Below are 21,268 nucleotides of genomic sequence, written 5' to 3' on the forward strand. Positions count from 1 at the left end.
CCCCCCTTTCCCCTTCTGCCCCGCTATGTTCACTGGTAATGCATTTTGGGTGGAGCAAGGAAGAGGTTGTATACGCCATCGGCATCAAAACTCAAGCAAGACATCATATACGCCATCGACGGGAAAACTTAACATTGGAGTGCACGTGGACCCAACCATCTTATAAAAAAATATAATTTTTTCTTAAAAAAATAAAAGAATACCCAACTAAACATACGTTATATTTTTTATTTTAAAAACATATAAATCATAACAGTACTAAACGCATTTTCTAAAAACAAAAATAAAATAAAACAGATTAAAAACAAAAACTGAAGTAAAAAATTAGAAAGTGATCCCAAATAGGTCTAAGCTCTCCCTTAGGGCCCTTGAACCCTTAGAATGAAAAAAATTCAAACTAAGTTCTTAGGACCCATCCTATAAATCTTTGGGCCCAATTTTGACTTACGTTGAGCGGGCATGACCTAGTTGGCCCAATTTGATCAAATCAAGTCACAAATAATTTTGTGGGGCCCACTAAACCAATAGGAATTTGTTTATTAAGTATTTGGTTTCTAATGAACCTAACTTATTATGGGTCATTAAGATTATATCCGGGCTAAAGCCAAAAGGTTCCAAAGTGTATGCAAGCCTACTTTGACCTGGTAAATCTTTTAGTTCATTCTGAAATCTAAACTAAGTTAATGAAATTTAATGGAACTAAATTAGTTAAGTATTCCAAAAAGGCTCATCTTGATTAAATAAATCTAAATATAGACAATTATAACTCAAATTGGGTCACTTGGTATAGTTGACCCAAACACAACTCATTAAAGGGATGATTGGGTCAAACTTATCATAAGCAACCCAAACTCGATCAAAATCAAACTAACTGAAATTTAAATACTATTTGAATTTAACTAAATTAATTGAATCCTAAATTAAGTCATTTTACCTATCTTGGACTAGTGGGCCCACTTGACTCACTTGAGCCAAATAGATCAAATTGAACCAAATGCCCCCCCCCCCCCCCTCAAAATCAAACATAACAAGACTAATCTAAATAATTCTTTAAACTAAATTTAACTCAATTGAATTAAAATTGAAGCTAATCGGATCCAATTGAGCTAATTGGGCCACTTGACCTAATTTGACTCATTTGAACCATTATTGAATTTAATTCACATAAAATGAAAATTAGTCAAAATTAAATGATTATAAAAACTCAAAAATCACTATTGTTTACTCAAGTTCAATTGGTCAATTGGATCACTTGACCCAATTTGACCTAATTGGATCACATTGGGAAAAGTTGAAATTAAGCTAAAATTAATTGAAGTCAACTATTTTCATAAGTCTTACATCACTGATTGAACATAACTCAAGTTCAATTGAGATCCAATTTAGTCAATTGGATCATTTGGCATTACTAGACCAAATTGGACCACATTGAGTCAAATTTCAAATTAAAATCAAATTAAATTAAATTAATAAATATTAAAAATTTCAAATCATTAATTAAACATATATAGGAAATTAGTTTTATTTTTTAATTTTTCATATGTTTTAAAAACTTTGTTTTATATTTTAATTATTTTTTGTTTTTTTATATGGTTTCTTTTTGTTTTCTTTCAAGTTTTATGCTTTTAATTTTTTAAAACCTTTTGTTGATGGTTTATAGCATATTTATGATATATATATATATATATATATATATATTTATATATATATGGATATGTTTTAATTTGAGGCTTATTGATATAGAAAAATGACTAAGCTATTGTTTTTACCATTTTAAGCTTTGATTAATAAATAATAAAGTTGATACTTCAGATAATGTAGATAGGTAATAATTTAATTTGATTTTTTTATAATAAACAAAGCTTTTTTACTTGAAGGATTTTATTATTCTTTCTTTATGAGCTTGATGAGTGAGAGGTAAGTTCTCATGCACTGTCACGTATTTGTCCAATATAATCCAAGCTGCTCCTTGTTAATTAAATTTTCATATTTCTTGTTAAGTTTTCATCATTGGCTTGGTTTGTAGATTTGGAGGAAGCTGCCTTACCACTTGAAGAGTACACTTCTCTGCAGGATTTTTTCATCCGGAGTCTTAAAAGCGGTTCACGCCCAATTGATCCAGATTCAAACTGCCTGGTAACTGGTAACCAACTGATATTTCAGTATTCTGCATTATGCGCTGATAATAATGTTTCTGTGACTATTTCTAACTAGGAGTTTGTGTTGTGAAAGTAGGTTAGTCCTGTGGATGGCACAGTTTTGAGACATGGAGAGCTTAGTGGACCGGGGGCATTGATTGAGCAAGTCAAAGGCTTTTCTTATTCAGCTTATTCTCTTCTCGGGGCAACTACATTTCTTCATGAGATAGTTGATATGGATGCACTGGAAGAACATTCAGAACACAGCTCAGCTGAAGAACTGCACAAAAAATCGTGGTGGCGGATATCATTGGCCTCACCTAAAATTCGGCATCCAATTTCAGCGCGGTACTTTATTTGATATACCTATCTTGTCTCAGATGATTTTTCTTCTCATTGATGTGCCTGCTTGCCTACCTTTTCAAATTGAAGTTCTCTTTCTCATTATTAATAAAAATAATTTTCTTCAAAATTACAAGGAATTGTTACTATTTAGCCAATCTATGTTTTTTTTTTTTCGTTTACCAAATTTTTTCACCGTCAAATTTTTTCACCGTAAAGCTCTTCACAGCCCCAGGAAAGGTGTATATTACTGCGTTTTATATTTAAGCCTTGGTGACTATCATCGAGTGCACTCTCCTGTTGATTGGCAAGTGCTTCTTCGTCGTCATTTCTCAGGTATCCTCTCTTTCTGTGCTTTTGATGCTATCATGTCTCTCTTTAGGGTGTGCTGATGATTCATGTATCTTTACCATGCGTACTGAATATTTAAAGATGACCCGATTCAGCAATAGCTTGCTAGTTTATCCAGTTCAATGTAATGCTATGAAAAACATAAATTCATTTTGCAGTTAAGATTCAATATTGCTAGGTGTACAGATGTTGTAATTATGGATGGCCCTATGATATTTAATTGTTTGTGTCACGTGGTCTCTACTTTGTGTTCTTTTTCAATGGTGGATATTCAGTGGTGATAATGTTGATGTATGCAATTATTCACATTAGTTGCCATCTATCCACTGAAGAATTGGCATCTTTACATTTATTCATTAATTATCCAACATGATTTTTGAATTTTTTGGTTGTAGGCAGTGGTTAAGTTGTCTCATTTTGATCGGAAGGTCATTGATAAAATTTTTTTTATAAATGCAGATATAAGTTTACCTTTATGATACATCATCCCTTTATGAGACCTCACAAGTGTGGGAACTTTTTTCACTGATTGTACTCTTTTTATTTCTCTGAAATTTAAATATGGTTTATTCTTGAACAAGTAGATTTATTGATAGGAAAATTTAATTCTTTTGTATTGATGTTTTCTTGCCATTTGTCAAATATTTTATGCATCAGATCTATGATCAAAGAAAGTGTGCATGTAGATATTCGCATGGTATTAGAAATATGCCCCTTCCTAATGATTCTTAAAGAGGTGGTTTTGAGATTTTTTAATTTTCTATTTTTATGCTAATTTATCCTTTAGAATTTTTTTCTCCCCCTACGTTTGAGGATTTAGGGAACATATGTTTGGTCATTATTATTCTCTGTATTGTTGGATTCTATATTTTTTTCTCCACTCATCTGCTGATTTGAGTCACCAATTCTCTCTCTTTTCAAAGGATGATTTGTACCAACTGTCGACACTATTTTGGTTGGGAGAGTTGCCCGTAAGAAGCTGTCGGTCACTGGAATCGAGATCCCGTCGCCTGCTTCGGAAGGACGTTTTAATTTACATATAGATTTAAATTTTGAAAAATATGAAATCAAACTGACCTCATATTTTTATAGTTTCAATGAAAGTGCACTATACTTCAACTCTTGTATTTATCCCGAAGGATAAGCACAAGACTTGCGGATGAGGCTCGATCATATAAACTAAGAAATATATGACATTCGTTTAGTCTGCGAAACCGTTTTATTTGCCGACAAGTTCCCCTATTTAATATGAATAACTAAATAAAATTTATATTAAGTTGGGTTCAGAAAAGCTTCTTATAAGGACAAACTCCTATAGTTAATTACATCTTAAATGACTGAAGCCACCTAAGAAAACTCTCGATAAAAATCAGGAAATATTATCTTCAAAGAGGTTAAAAGTATAAGACTTTTCAACGAAATTGGACAAAGAGGTGTGCAAAGGGGAATGGTTCAAACTTGGAACATTTATTATAGAATTCAAAGGAAGAAGAACTAGGGGATGTCACAGATCCGAAGGAGAACCTCGGTAACTTCCCAGTCTACCCTATAGTTTGGTTTCAGTTTCGAGGAAGAAATATTCAAGTGTTTTATCTTGTCAATTTTATTTACTTAGGACTTACATTCGTATGAAACGATCGCCCAAATAGCCTGAAAGATATGAGGATTTAGGTCGTGAAGGACGACAACTTCAGAATCCTAAGACGAGTTAGGGCTTAGAATGTACGGTAAAGCCGTACAAATGCCTAAAGACAAGTTGAAGATTTATGTTGCATAAGCAAACGACCTCGAAATCCTGTAGATTGTTGTTTTAACTTCTAAGGAAGGAATAATTTAACTGGTTTAGACATGTTCTGCTGTTGAAGATGACCGTGCTGCCCACAATGCTAGCTCCAAGCTCCTTGTCGTGACGATTTTCTAGGGTTTCAGGTTATGATGTCAAATCAAGCGGCCCTATGGTTGTAGCCCTTTAAACATTTTATGAGAGGCATGTTGAAGTTATACAGTGTATGAAACAACAATAAATTATGCAGTGAAAAAGAACAGTACAACATGCGGTGTAAAGAAAAGGTAAAAAGTACTGCAAAAAAGTGACTGCAATAAAGTAGCATGCTGTAAACACAAAGCAAACCTGTATACCTGGTAGATCCGCTGTTCCTTAGGTGTAGTTGATGCAACAGATACAAATAGAACAGACTGAAATCTATCATATAAACAAAAGCAAAAGAAGAAAAAAAAACGTCACATGTAAAACTCGAGAAAGAACTGTAAATGACCCACGATGGAAAATTTGGGAAAAATCAATGAATAATCCATGACGAAAAGCTCGAGAAAATTGACGAGTAACAATTCAAATAAAATCCTCAAAACCTCGGGAAAATCCTAGAGAAAAGACCACGAGTGCTTTGTCCAAAAATTTGATAAGACATATGAAAATTCTGAAAAGAGAGGACCGCAAGCACTCGGGTAGGACTAGACTCAGATATGTATTTGTACTCGAGGGTCCTCGAAGGCTACTTGGTCACCCGGATGTATAAAGTCCGCCACTCGACTAGAAGGGTGTCCTACTGAACCTAACTTAGGAGGGTACTCCCTGGCCTAAAAAGGTAATCAACAGGCGGACAACCAATTTTTTAAATGTATTTAAAATTTATATTTTTAGCATGCACATAGTTTTCAAGCATACAAAAGTGGGTTGTATCAATTTTGTTTGTAGCAATATATATATATATATATATATATATATATATGTATACGTTCTTATCAAATTTGTTTTTATTAGTTTTGAAAAAGTGTAGTTGTTCACGAGTCGATCATACTGTCGGGCGTAGGACTACCAACAACCTAAGAAAGTACGGGTCAACTACTGCTAGTTTTATATCGGTGAATGATATTACATCCTACGGTTCACCGGGTCCGTGGGGGTGGCCCGAGGGCATACTGATGTCATAGGATGAAATATCATTCCGCTCTACTACTGGCTTGCCTTTGTCATCACTGCCCTAAGCCCAAAACAAAGAAGGTACAAGTCTCCTGCTAGTGACGTTGCTTGATGGTTTCACGTATAGCAAAAAGTTATATGTGGACGCTTTATGCATCGGACATAAGCATCGGAAAAAACCAAACCAAGAAGCAAGGAAAAAAAGAACAAAAAAATGAGGTGAGAGAGAGGAGGCACTGCTCCACCTAAAACACCGAAAAGACGGAGGATGAATCAACCCTCAAAACTCGTAACAAAAAAACCTGAGAAGGAAGGGCCCAAGGTCCTTGAATCAATCCAAAAGGATTTTATTTTCTCGCTCTATTATAATTGGATCAACCCAAGGAGGGTGTCCTTTCCAAATACTGTTTTGAACGAGTCCAAACGGGCCCGAACCGACATGACGATCACCCACATATGACCTCCTCTACATCGGTGTCAATCCTCCAAAATTATCTTCCATGGGTTCAATTTAATTCAACCAAATGCTCTCCCAAATAGGACTTGAAAATCCTCCAAATTCCATGAATTGAACAAAAGTTGAACAAAACCATGAATTGAACAAAAGGAAAGTGACCCAGGGAAGACTACCATCAACACCTCTAAACTTATGCCAAAATTAAGATTTCTCAACTCCCAAATTAATCAATAGCTTCTCATATCAAATAAACATAGAATCTTCCAATAATGCCACATAAATGCTCAAGGCCGGGGTCAATAGAGAAGAGGAAGGAGCCACCAAGGCTCTCAACCAAGTCCATCAACAAAATAAGGAACTCACGGCTAAGGCAAGAAATAGGGCCAAAAAAGGCTCACGGCCAAGGTAATCCAAGACACAGGAAAGGCTCACGGCCAAGGCAACCCAAGGAACAACAAGTAAGGCTCACGGCTAAGACAACCAAAGGGACCTCCACTAGTTACTTTACCGTACCCCCTCGATATACATAAGGAAATGAATAAAGCGGTTATAAATTTTTCAATGACAAACTTGACTCTTCCACAAAATCCAGACTGATCAAGTCCAGCAAGAGGGACCAAACAAATCCAAAAGACCCACCGACAAGCTCACGGGTAGGGCTAAGAAAAGGCACGGGCCAACTCCAGGCCAAGCTCTCGGGTAAGGGAGCTTAGGGTAGCAAGGAGCAGCTGTTAAGGTTCTCCACCAAAGGCAACCAAGAGAGGGATCCACTGTCAAAGCCCACAGCCAAGGCCACCAAAAGGGGAGCTGCTAAGGCTCTCGGGTAAGGGGCAAAGCCAACAAAAATCAAGCCCCAAACCAACTTTAAATTATTTGGGGATGAACCTGCACGTATATTTAACTGAGGCAGCCAATAACATGCCAATTTCATGTCAAAATGAGTTCAATGAGTGAGCAGGAACCTGGCGACCCAGGGGCAAAACCGAGAATCTCAACAAGCAAAACCGGACCCCGTGAGAAGCTAAAACCGAGCCGTTACAATGCTTCAAAATCGATATTCATGCAACAGACTATTTCAAATAGGCAGATCGCAACAAAAGAGCTAAACTGAGGCCTTAACAAGCAAAACCGAGCCCCACAAGAAGCTAGAACTAAGTCGTTCAAGGCTAAAACAGAATTCCAACAAAAATTAAGACTCGCATCTCAATAGAGATTAACATCGAGCCATTTCAAGGCAAAATCGAGCCATCCAAAGGTTAAAGAAAAATCCACATGCCTTAAAAACATCAAGATATGGAGCCAATATACATCTTAAACAAGAAAAACATCATAGAGAACATATTTGGGCCTCCAAAATACCTATTCCGAGCATGAAACAATTTCTCATAGATATTTGAATAGAGTGGATACCTCACGAGGAGCTAAACCAAGTCGTTAAAACAAGCTACAGGGCTTTCCAAATTAAAGAAATTCTCATAGCATGCATTTCAGGTCAGGAAAAGCCACAGGGAGCTAAAACCGAGCCCCAATATAGACTAAAAATTGAGCACAGCAAGGCCCGGAAAAAAAAAAAAAAACGTGGCATATAAAAGGCTTTAAAGACAGGCCAAAGTAGGGGCGAAACCGAACCCTGTAAAGGCTCAAAAACAAGAATGAATTTCCAGCTTTTTTATCGTGATGATATGCAACAAGAAGTAGATAAGCATGAATCTTCTAGAGCCAGCATTCCTTGACATCAAAATGAGTTACCACATTCATTCTAAGCATGGAAAATATAATAACTTCTTTCAACATGTATTTCTAGAGGAGCAAACATGCATTTTAAACTATCAATATACTCCCAAACATTTTTTTAAGCAAAGAAAAGAATAGAAGCAGCCCATATATGCTTCATTTCTTACTAACTCTAGCAAGAATCCATGCTCAAATCTCAAAACAGGCCTAGATTTTTACTTCAACATGCTCTTATGGTGAATATCTCAAAATACATGCAAATATATTAAACTAGAATGCTGTACTATCCAACAGAGCTATTCTCAGTGGCTCGACAGAGAGAAACCGAAAGGAAGTGAGGCACAGAGGAGGAGGAGAAGTACCTCGTTAATACGGAAACAAAATAAAACCTCAGAAATATGCTCCACAGCCTAAATCTCCAACAGCAAGAGGAAACCAACCCAAGTAATAGGAACTAAAGAAGAAAGTGAGAGAAATTTGGTAGAGTTTTCCCTTCCTCTTAGAGATTTTTTTTTGCCGCCCTCTAAAATGCTCTAAGTAGAGCTTAATATAGACGGGAGAAGGAGAAGGAGCAATCGAAAGATCGTAAACGGTACGAGGAAACGAGCGGAGCAGACGCCCCATACGGTCGGCTCGAGAGAGGCAGAGGATGAGATCCTCGCAGGGGATAAGATCCAAGACAATGATAAGGGGATAAGTCGTTCTCGAGATGGTTTCGCGTGCAAGAGGCGAGCGCGGGAGTGAAGGTCCAACAACATAGGAAGGACACGGGCCAGGCGAGCGAGCGAATAGAGCTAGGGCTGAGGCCCACGGGTTCGAGAAAAGCAGTGGGGAGGGGGGTAGATAGATTTAGGTTTTAATAAATAATAATAACAAAAATATCATTTATCATTATAATTATACATAAATTATATATCCTTCCCCAGACGCGTCGTCGCAGCGGAACGAATGTCCCCCTTAGGTAAAATCGACGTTCCAGACACGTCAGCGCAGTCCGTTTTGTTAACCAAAGTCGTTTGGACAACCTCATTCACGATCGAGACAAAACGTGTCGCGACCCGAATAACGTCAAAAACATAGCTCCAGCTCAATCAAATAGGACGGCGAAAAGCGCGACAGTGCTAGATCAACGCATACAGTCAATCCTAGGGCCAACGACCCTATAGGGATGCTATTTGAGCTTCCTCACAGTAGCCCCACCTACTAAGTGCTAGAGGTCAAAACTACTATGCGAAACTTCAAGTCGAGCGAAGAAAAACTCGGAATTTCTAACGGGGAGGGCTCCTTTACTAGTTTTCTTGGTGTAGTCGATAGGAAAGTCCTACGGCTAGATCCTAGGCTATTTAAAGAAGAGAGACTAAACCTCAACCAAAAGTGAGGTCAACACCAACTTTCAAAGGATGATTGCTTGATCATCTTCAATTCTTGCTAACTCTTTATTACTTCGTTCCCTTTTAGAGAAGGATAAAGTTTTGAAAGGACTTCTTGGGTCCTATGATCTCATGTTGACCTCCTAAGGTTAAAAAACATGGATTTATTTCTTTTGCAACCTCATTATCATTTTATGCTTATCCTTATATAGTTTCCCAAAGGGCACCTTAATAATTTTTCCTTGGAGGTGTCATAGTAATGGATAGGTACTTCACTAAAATCCTCAAGATTGGCTTCTAAGTGCGAGCCTCAGAAGGGCATATGAGCAGACATGGTATGCTTCATTCAAAAATCTCAGAAGGTCTTTTAATCACATGAGTTCTGGTGGTCTTAAGTGCAGGAATATGATGACTACCCTATTCAATTTGGTATATATAAACTGCCCTACTTCAAATTCTACAAGGGGACTTAAAACATTGCCAAATTTTTTCTGGCTGAAGATTTAATCTCATTTTTCCCTTCTTTGACGAGGCAACAACATAACTCCTAGCATGGTTCTTACTTCGATTGCTTGGGAAGATTGCATACCACTTGTAAAGCCATGCAATCCGGACTTGCAAATTATTTATAATCTCTCTCTAAGGGTCTGTTTGGGGCAGTTGTTGATTATTGATAAGCAAATTATTTTGATAATCTGATAATCTGCAGATTATCAGAATAAGTTGGCTTGCTATTTGGGGCAACTTATTCAGAAAAACTTACTGGGAGCTGTTATTGAATAAATGACCATTTTGCCCCTGTTTGGTTAAGTTGTTTGCAACATAACTAAAATGAGAACAGAAGTATATAATACAGAACCTAGAAATCATTACAGATCAATTCAAAAGATAACATACAGTGCTCACACTATCGTGAGTATCAAAGAAAAAAAAACAATTGTCAGATCTTGAAAAAAAAACAATAAAAAGACTTGCAGACGAAAATGAAGAGGACTTAGTGGATCAACTGTCATAGTTAGCATCTGCGATTGACTCCCTCAAAGCAGTCATCTCAGCCACACCCTCAGCGTCATGAACCCCAAATTTGTTAGAGTCAATCTCATCCTCATGGACTGAGGCCTCATGGACATGGACTGAGGGCCCAACCACAAATGCTGATGGTTCTTCAAAGACATTCAGCTCATCGTTACCAGCCATACTAAAGTCCGTATCTGATCGTGAAGGATGTCGGATGAAGTTATGAAGTGCCATTGTTGCCACCACAATATGCACCTGCTTTTGAAATGAATATGAGGACATATCACGTAGGATGACCCATTTTCTTTTCCAAACCCCAAACGTTCTTTCAATTACCCCGCGTAAAGGGGAGTGACGTTTGTTAAACATTTCTTTCCTGCCACAGAAGGAGCCACTGCCTCGCTTGCCACTGCCTCGCTCAAAATTAGGAATATTGTATCTAGTATCTGGATATGGCTTCAGGTAGCCCCTCTGCATAGAATATCCGCATCTACCAAATAGTATTTTCCTGTTATGAAATACACTATTAATAACAAATAATACATATAACTAGTACGTTTATAAATCATATCATACTTGAAGACGGGTGAAGAAAACACTGTGATCTATTTTTAGTTGTATAGTAAAAAATTCGACTGTCATGTGCACTCCCTTCCCAGCCGGCCATGATAAAATTGAAACACATGTTGAAGTTACATACCGCCATGACATTTTGAGTAGTTGAACCACTACGACCAATGTACGCCACTTTGTCCCGACTGGGTAGTCAGACATCGACATGAGTACCATCAATTGCACCTATGTAGTTCTGTTTTATAACGTTAGAAAAAAAAAACAAAATTTTGGAAGTAACATAAAGAAACTAATAGTTACCTTGAAATAAGGCATGCAACGGGGATCGTTGGCAATTTCCTCTAGAGTAATAACAAATGATGGATCCTCATGTTTAACAATTTGAGCTGCCAAGTTAACAAGTGTCTGTATGCATTTGAAGAAATAACGACTTATTATTTCCGATAAATGTTGAAATCTCTTATAGCACCTCTAATAGATTCATTCTGTGACAGAATGTATATTGTTATAGCCCACACCTCTCTTTTTGTCGTTCTAGATGAACCTTGGAGGTTGTGATTCAGAGATAACTCGTTCAAGAGATTCATAAAAATATGTACACTCATTCGAAATATGTTGTTGAACCTTATTGGATGTCCAGAAAGCATTTCACCTACCCATTTATCCCCAATAAACCAGAACGTCATACGGGGTATACGAACACTGCTGGATCGGTAATACTCCAACAACAATATTGCAATAGCTGCAACCCATGTCATTCTTTTACGGTGTTCCTGCTGGGGATCCATCATAAGTTCTGAAGATGTCAGTTATTTGAAAAATTGTTAATACATTGTAGGATCGAGAAATAAGCAAGGAAAACATGAAACACTTAAATGAAAATGTACATAAAAAAGATCCAAATAACAACAAATAAATTAATCATATAGAGGTGCACTGAAAAAAAGATCCATACAAAGGGCAAGATATTAAAATTTCCCATTTAGATGTCCATAATATAAATAAATAAAAAAAAATCATTCTTCAACCCAAACACGCAAATATTTGACGCACAATTCTGACTGCAGTGCCATAAATATTTGTCTACGGGTTGGATCCTCGAGTTTCTTGACACACTTTGCATGAAAATGCATGTCTGCAACTACTTCACTTAGAGAGCTAAAGTTCCTAGACATTCAAAGATGGTGCTGTCAGGGACTGAAGCAGGTGGTGGAGCAGCAAAAGCTTCTATGTGTCGATCAAATGAGGTTTTCACAAAGGTGTTCTTTTCTTTATTTTTCCTACCATGTCCGGCCTCTTTAAAGGTGAACTGTACTCCCCCATCTCCCTCTGGTTACTACGCAATTTTTCCTTAGCTGTCAACGGCTTAGATGAGAAGTCATCTTGTATGTCTGCAAAACTCATCTCACTAGGGTTGAATGCAAATTTTTCTGTCGCGACAACCCTTTTAAACATTATTTTGAGCTTTTCTTCAAAGTCTGGGTCAATTCCACACTGCTTATATTTACTCGCTGACGACATTATTTGTGACATTGTAATGGAGGAGAAGGTTAAGTGTGCTTATTAGAGAAAAAAATAGGTAATGTAAATCAAAATAAAAGTATGAAAGTTGGTTTATTACCTCCAATTTCTAAGCCCACCATTCCTCCGGAGCATCGATTGTCCGCTTAATGGGATCCCAACCAAAACCGGTACATTCACGTTTGAGCTCCTTCCAAATTTTTCATTCATTCTTCAATTGGTCCCATTTGTTTTTGAATTTTTGTCTGTCGTAATCCCTGTCAGTCAAATCTTTAAACCTTTTCACAATATTTTTCAATCTTTCTTGTTAAAATATGTGGTTGGCTTATTTCTAAGTTCGATTTCTTTAATACATAGATCACAAAAAATATTTGTTACTTTTTTATCCCACGTAGCAGACGTACCCCCTTCTTTCGCCTTAGACATGTTGACGCTATAAAAACTTAAAATATGTACCAAGTAAATAATGTAAGTCAACAAAAAATTTATAAACATGATGCAAATATCTCAACATACAAACTTAATGAGAAAGTTGTACTAAACTGTGAGATAAAGAAACAAATAAAATTTATAAACATGATGCCAACTTTTCATTGATTTACAAATGTTTTCACACTTTTCATCATAAGCTCAATAATCGTCTCATGCAAATGAGGATGCTGATGATGATGGTGATATTATGTCTCGATAGCACTCTTTTAATTACATTTTATGTACTTCTTTGCAAGGTAGACCTTGGGCCCAAGGTAAATAATTTTCCCTATGATATTTAAAATTTCCTTTGCTCGTTTGTGAAATAAACAAATAATTATCAATAAACAAGTGATTTTGCCTACTCTTTAGAAAAAGACCCGTTCCACCATTGTCCTCGCTAAACATATCATTTTGATTTGTATAACATCTAATTGATGCTACAAAGAAACATAAAAAAAAAATAAAGAAAGAAATGAAGAGGATTCATAAAATTAGCTTCAAATAATAATTGGGATAAAGCTAACTATTATGATGATGGTGATGAACAGATTAGTCCTATTATATTAATTTTAAAACAAATTCATCTTCAATCTATCATATGAAAATGGTTATGCAAAGTTATATAAAATTTCTAAATTTCACTTGCAAAACAACTACTACGAACTCCAATATCTGATATACTCTTTTAAGGAATATCCAGGAATAAACGCTATAGAAAAGCCATTAACATAAGATTTGAATAAACGCTAAAGCAGTAGACTAATAATAGAATCAGCTAAAAAGCAGTATACTAAAATTTCTTCATTGAATATGATGGATCCATATTTGAGCTTTTTCTGTGTTTCAATTTTTTATGATAAAACATAGGGATGCAATGATTACTGCTCCTATCAAGATGTTAATATAATGATAGAAGGGAAGGCTAATGAATACAATTCACCATGTGCGTTATACTCGACAAAAGCAATGCTTTCTCATGCGATAGATCTCATGTATCAGGAACACTCATATGTCCCATTCATTCATATAGCACACCAAAAATTAAAAAAAATATATTGATTGCATCTCCAACTCCCAAAAAAACCAAGAGAAAAGAGGAAATTCCCAAGGATCATAGGGGAAAACATACCTTACGAATCAGAAGGAAAATTGAAATGTTAGGGCTCGCGGGAAGGAAGGAGAGGGATATCGGGTATACATTGTGCCGATCTCAGTGTCGAAGCGAAGGAGCAGAGAAGGATCAGCTAGCCGAGGGAGATCTGCGAGGCAAGAGAGAGGCGAGGGAGATCTGAGATTCTCCTAGACGACAATCTCCTGGAAAGGGAGAGCTGAGGGAGATCTGCGAGGCGAAGCGAAAGAGCAGAGGAGATCTGCGATTCTCCAAGGCAAGGGAGAGCGAGATATGCGAAGGGGCACCACAGTAATTGCAAAATTGATACGCGAGACGCGGGGGAGTCTGGCTTTCGAAGGGATGAAGGAAATAACGATAATAAAACATCGCGGCACAAAAAATCTACTCGATCGCGATATTCAAATGGTAAGGCGGTATTTTCACAACGCCGCCGCACCCTATAAGCTGCCCCAAACGGGCACTAAGTCAATTTTTTAAGGCATTTGAAGTCGCCCTAGGTTTCAATTGTCTACTTAGCAGATGGGAAGTTCTTCTATGGCTTTAGTGATCAAATATGAATGCCTTGTAGATTTTATAAAGGCTTCATTAAACTTACCATGAGAATATAGCTCCTAAGGGACTAATCTTCCCATGAGTTTACTTGTAAAAAACTCTCTGGTGTGCTCCATTTTAACTTTTATGATCGTGTGAAGAGTCTTTGTTTGATTCAGACAAGAAGGATTTTCTATGGTTAGGATTTATTAGCTCAAAATGACTATTATTATTTTTTTCCCTTATAATCCAGGCTAAAGGAATTCTTTACTAGGTTACTACAATGAATGAATGTTTCTTCTTTTTCCTGTGGTACGAAAAAAATATGAAGAGGTTAGCCCCTCTAAAAGTGATTTTGTTGCGTAGGTTTATCATTTACATTATTACATAATTAAAGTCCAACATACTATGCTGGTGTCATAATCGTAGAAACATTATAGGTTAGAAGAATAGTAAATATGTTTATTATATTTTGTTTTCATGGGTCCTCAAACCAAAGAAACTAAGCGTGGGCAACTTTTATGATTAACTAGTGGTTTTGGATGGAATTGACTGATTTAAATGATTGAATTTTTTATGACATCATTGGGCATATTTATGTGTTTAGCACAGGACGTTAATGTTAAATTAAATCATTCTTGATGCGCACAAAGGTGTGTGCTTTAATGATATTGATTTTTTTCTTAAACAAGATTATATAAAACATGCAATCATCACATCGATAGCCTTTATTAGGATTTCAGGCTTGGTTTTATTAGTTATTCTCCAATCACTAATTTAATTTTGAGTGCTATGTGAGGTGTCAAACTTTACTATGATAGATTTTTTTTTCACAATTTTTTAATTTTCTTATATTCTATTTTTTTCTTTTTTAATAATTTGATTATAATTTCAATTATTATTTTTTTTGTGCTTCGTGTGCTTTTCATTGCATATGTTCGGGCCATCTTGGCCTATTTTTCAACGCCATCTTTAAAATGATCATCTATTTTGTGCTAACTTTTTTTATCCATCTTTATAATATTTGATTTATTTTTTAATTTAGTTATTTTTATTTTGAGCCACTTGTACTATCTCAAATGTATTTATTTTTCATCTTATCCATCATAATTTTATTACATATTCATCCTACTATATTCACTTGTCTAGGGCTGTTAACGATTTGATTATGAGCTGATTTGGGGGTCAAAATTGGCTTGAAAAAAAAATCAATAAAAAATTTTGGCTCATAGCTCAGCTTATTTATTTCGATTCGATCTCAATTTGAGTTAAAATTCGAATCAATTTTCGCGTGATTAACGATCATCCGAGCTAAATTTGCTAAATTCATAGAGGGTGGTTAACAATCCGATCTCGATCCAAGCCGGAGTTTGAATCAATTTTTGAGCAATTAACGAATTTGGAGCTAAATTCACAACCTTACTCTTGTCATACTTTTAACTTATTTTCAATGAGTTTTATTTTACTCAATACTTTGATCGTTATTGTGTAATTGTAGCTGTAATTTATAAAACCTTGCATTATATATTTATGCTATTTTTACCTCGTAGTATCCCCAAGGCACTTTTGTTATTCTAATCATATAACTTTGACTCTAGATGCTATGTTGTCATCTATTTTTTTTATTCTTTTATATATTAAATTCAAGATATATAAACATATCACAATCTTAATTTAGTATTACCTAATAACTACTAATCTTACATTCAATTATAAATGACATATCATATGTAGTATTTTCTGTGTTAATTCAGAAAGTTATCTTTTTTTTTTTATAAATTATTTATGGAAGACATCTCAACTTGATAGTTATACTAAAACTATGTTTCTGTTGATCTCATTTTTGAGGTCTTTTTTTCCCCTCATTAGAGCCTAGGAGCTAGTCTTAGGTTCTCCCTGTTTGACCCCCATAGATGACTAGTATTGGAACCCACCTCACATAGAACTTCAAATCGCTACTTGACCCATTTTCGTGAAGACCTCGCATAAGTGGTTCTAAGCACTCAACTTTTGGTTGCAAGGGCTGAGGACCAATATGTGGAGGGCCCTAAAATGAGTTTCAACAGGATTTAGAAGGCCTTAAGTACACCATTTGTGACTTGAATACTCGTGAATGCCGCAATTTACGCACTCATTGCACCACGCACGATGTTGACTTGAATTGACCTGACCGTCGGCGAATTTGTCCGGACGACCCCGGATGACGAAACAGACCATACGGATACGTCTGAAACGTCTACTTTAGCTAGGAATGACACCAATATTGCTATGATTCCGCACGCAAGTAATTAATACAAAAATCGATGCACGTTTTTTTAATTAGCAGGGTGCGGGCCCGGGCTCAACGCAGGTTTAACTCGAATTCGATTTGGCCTAGACTTGGGCTGAACAAGTGTTAAACAATTTTGAATTTTAAATTTTAGAATTTCAAATGAGTCATTTAATTTCTCTTTCATTAAATTCATTTGGAATTTACTACCAGCCATATAAAACTCCTATGCCTAAGGAAATTATTAATTTCCCCGCCAGTTCTCCACGTAACAGCTCCCTCGAATCTTCTGCTATACTGATTGGCCTCATATCCTTCACAACAGAAGGGCTCATTCTATCATCCCCGCTCTCTCTCTCGCCTGAAACCCCCTTTGCGCCGAAGAACCCCCCACTCGCCTACTCGCTGCCTTTTGCACCGAAGCCCTCCGCCTTCTCTCTTCCTCAAGCAACCGAACAGTCGTTCGGTTCACCATCTCCAATCGCTTGAAACCCTCTCCTCCCCCTCTCGACTGAAGACCGAAATCCTCGCCTCACTTGCTCGCTTGACCTGCTCTCCACCAAAGCCCTAGCCCTCGACGCTGCTCCTCCTCGCTCATGCTTTCTGATTGGCCTGAAGCCCTCTCTCTCCTTCTCCGTTCTTCAGACATTTGGAAGTAAGAATTTTACTGCTTCTTTGATTTATTTGTGAAGTACCTTGTGCAATAAGAGGTATTCTTGTGTTCTTGATTTAATTAAGAAGAATCGCATTCTCTTAAAAAGATATTCAATATAGGTGAGTGAGTTATTTTGATAAACTTTTTAATGAAGTTTCTGAAAATATGATGACCTTAGTGATCTAAATATTTTTAATAATAATAAAACATTTCATTTTACTGTCGTATTAGTAAAAAAGAAGTTGATGATGCTTTAAAGAAAACCGAAGGTGGAAAGTTTGTAGGACCTGATGATATCTCGATTGAAGTATGAAAATATTTAGGAGTTTTGGGAGTTTCTTGGCTTAGTAATCTCTTTAATATTATTTTTAAAACTAAAAAGATGCCTGAGGAGTGGAGAAGGATTATTTTGGTCCCCATTTTTAATAAAGGGGATGCATAAGAGCGTGCAAATTATAGATGAATTAAGTTGATTTGTTATACTTTAAAATTATGGGAGAAGGTAATTGAACATAGGTTAAGATGCATTACAAAGTTTTGTCATAATTAATTTGGATTTATGCCTGGCAGGTCTACTCTGAAAGCTATACATTTATTGAGAGGTTCGATGGAGAAGTTTAGAGATAATAAGAAAAATCTACGTTTGATTTTTATTCATTTAGAAAAACTTATGATAATGTTGCAAGAGATATCCTTTGGAGAGTTCTTTAGAAGAAATGTGTTGATATGACTTATATTCAAGTCATTAAAGATATGTATACTAGAGCTGTTACTTGTGTTGGAAGTGAAAGAGGATTGACCAAATATTTTCCTATTTCTGTTGGATTACATTAGGGATCATCTTTAAGCCCATATTTTTTGCTTTAGTTTTGGATAGCCTTTATGGACATTTACAGGAGAATGTACCTTGTTGTATGCTTTTTGCTGATGATATCCTTCTCGTGGATAAGATGAGAGAAAAAACTCAGAAAAAACTTGAAGTATGGAGGTCTACATTAGAATCTAAAGGTCTACATTTGAGTAGAACTAAAATTGAATAAATGGAATGTAAGTTTAGTAGTAGCAGCTCTAGTGATAGAAGTGTGACTTTGGGTGATCAAATTATTAAAAGTTGTGAACGATTTAGATATCTTGGGTCTATTGTTCAAAGCGAATTGTTCATAGATGAGGATGTTAATAGTAGAATTCAAGTTGGTTGGTTGAAGTGGAGGAATGCTTCGGGCCTTTTGTGTGATAGGCTTCGGGCCTTTTGTGTGATAGAAAAGTACCACTTAGACTGAAAGGAAAATTTTATATGACGTTGGTGAGACCTGCAATGCTCTATGTCGCTGAATGTTGACCTTTAAAAGAGAAGCATAATACTAAGTTAAATGTTGTTGAGATGAGAATGATTAGGTGGATGAGTGCAGCAAAAGCTACAGAAAACAAGCTAAATACATGATATCAAAACCTCACCTCCCTGTTTTCTCCAAGTCTGTGGCATACAAAATTAGAGAAAGTCGTCTAAGATGGTTTGGTCACATTAAACGTCGACCATCTGTTGATCCGATTAGGAGAGTAGATGTTTTAGATTCGACTTGTGTTAAGAAAGGGAGAGGTAGACCTGGGAAGATTTGGACTTATTGTATAAAAAATGATCTTAATTTACTAGAACTAAATGAAAATATGACACTAAATAGGACACAATGGAGAAAAAGGACTCATGTAGCCGACCCCACGTAGTGGGATTAAGATTTTGTTGTTGTAGTGGGATTAGATTTTGTTGTTGTTGTTGTTGTTGTTGTTGTTGTTGTTGTTGTCTTCTCTTATCCTCTGAGATTTGATTTATCGGCTTGGCATTTGAATGGTTCAAGATGCTTATCATTGGTGTTCCTTTTTTGAAAAAAAAAAAAAATCTAAAAGTGCAGCGGTCTCTTTGGAGAAATTCGAAAGTTATTTTTTGTTATTTTACTTATGAAAATCTTAAAGCCTTGGTGTTCTATCTGAAAAAACCTGAAAGTGCAGTGGCCTCTTCTGAGAAATCCGAAAGTCATTTTTGTTATTTCACTTATGAAAATCTGAGAGTCTTGTTGTTCTTTTTTGAAAAATCTGAAAATGCACTTGCCTTTTGGAGGAACTTGAAAGTGATTATGATATTTTGCTTGTGAAAATCTAAAAGTTTCGATGTTTGCAATACTTTGGATCCTCTATAGAAAAGGTGTACATGGGGAAAACTTGATATACCTGTCATTGAAAATGCTTCATGTCTGTTTCCTAAACTTAGACATTTTGAATCTCAAACTTTGAGTAAAGGTGCTATTACTAACCTCGTGAGAATTAACGTCCAAAAGGTAGTCCCAATAGCAGAGCAGCCCTTAGAGCTTTTTTCTTGAGTAAACTAAAAAAAAAAGGGAAGGGGGTGTTTTTCTAAGAATGCCACAAAAGCTTCCTCATTCACTCCTTTAGCGGGACGGCTTACTACATTTGCTTTGACGACATTGTTTGATAAATCACTTTGGATTAGTTATCTTATCTTGGACTTCCACTGTTCCTACCTTTATGGATCAAATGAAAATTGGGAAATTCGGATGCATATCATACCATGCCTATGTATTTACTTAGCGAATAACTAAACTTTATTATTTGTTTACATGAATACCACCCTATTCATGCATGGATAAATATATTGGTATTGTCTTTAACTTGGTATAAAATTTTGATGGCGATAATCTAAAAAGTTGTTCAAATTCGATTCGAGAGACATACGAAATGAGGGCTGTTCTTGCGCAATTTCCTCACTGTTTTGGGCTCTATATTCGCTGTTTTGGTGAGGGATTTGGGGACCTTTAAATTGGCGTCTTGGGATTATTTTGAGGATGTTTCTTTTGCTGTTTGGAGGTGTTAAAAATGTTATGTAGTGCTGCGAATTACTGTTTGAGGTGTTAAAAATGTTGTGTAGTGATATAGGGTGATGTGAGAGCTGTTAGAGTGCTATTAGAACTGTTTGGAGAGCTGTTTGGAATGCTGTGAGAGCTTTTAGAGTGTTGTCAGAGCTTGTAGGTAGTTATTTGGATGTGTAAAATGACTGTGGAGGAGTTGAAGCTGTATGTAGTTGTTTGGAAGTGTTAAATGGCTGTTTGGAGCAGTTGAGAGCTGTTTTGGAACCCTTAAATACTGATTTTGAAGCCATTAAATGGACGATCTTGGGACTGTTTAGGGTCTAGTTTTGCTGCACTTTTTGGGCTTGTTTGACGACTTACGGGCTGCCCTTCTTGGGTCCGTATAGCGGTTTTGGGGTTGCGTTTCTTAATTTCATCTCATGGCTTTTGATCCGCACTTTTCTGAGTTTATTTGGTGACTTCTGGGCATCTCTTTTTCCTACTGCATTGGAGGACTTTTGGGTCGATCAAAACACAGTCTTGGAACAAACTTGTGCACTCTTCTCGAGTCTATTTAATTACAGTTGTTGAAAGAATTGAAACGCTTTTAGGACCGATTCACTTTCTGCTTCCCCTCTTTTTGGTTTGCTAGTTTTGAGGGTGGATCAAACTGTTTTTTTTTTTATTTTGTTTTGCTTCTTTCCCAATGGTTAAGTTAAAATAGGAGTTTCTGATTTAATTATTTTGAAAACACTTAATTTAGGGTAAAACACTTTAAACTACTTCAAGTATAAGTTAGAAGCGTAGGCTTCCTAGACTTTAGGAGCACACCCTAGATGAAAGTCCATTTATATAATTTTCAAATGAATGATGAAATGAGACACTTGACCTTAATCCACAAATCA

General features: G+C 36.2%; 1 protein-coding gene across 2 annotated transcripts in view; it reads left to right on the forward strand.

Moving 5' to 3' along the window:
* LOC110029374 (phosphatidylserine decarboxylase proenzyme 1, mitochondrial) overlaps positions 1 to 21,268 on the forward strand; it is a 58,837-nt gene that overhangs the window by 28,647 nt on the left and 8,922 nt on the right. For both annotated transcript variants that reach the window (XM_020731640.1, XM_020731639.1), the window contains exons 6-8: positions 2,027 to 2,136; positions 2,236 to 2,486; positions 2,710 to 2,816. In XM_020731640.1, coding sequence (XP_020587299.1) covers positions 2,027 to 2,136; positions 2,236 to 2,486; positions 2,710 to 2,816 — 468 coding nt within the window. The remainder of the gene's footprint in view (positions 1 to 2,026; positions 2,137 to 2,235; positions 2,487 to 2,709; positions 2,817 to 21,268) is intronic.

Source organism: Phalaenopsis equestris, unplaced genomic scaffold (genome assembly GCF_001263595.1).
Source record: "Phalaenopsis equestris unplaced genomic scaffold, ASM126359v1 Scaffold000568, whole genome shotgun sequence".
In the NCBI taxonomy this organism is placed as follows: Eukaryota; Viridiplantae; Streptophyta; class Magnoliopsida; order Asparagales; family Orchidaceae; genus Phalaenopsis; species Phalaenopsis equestris.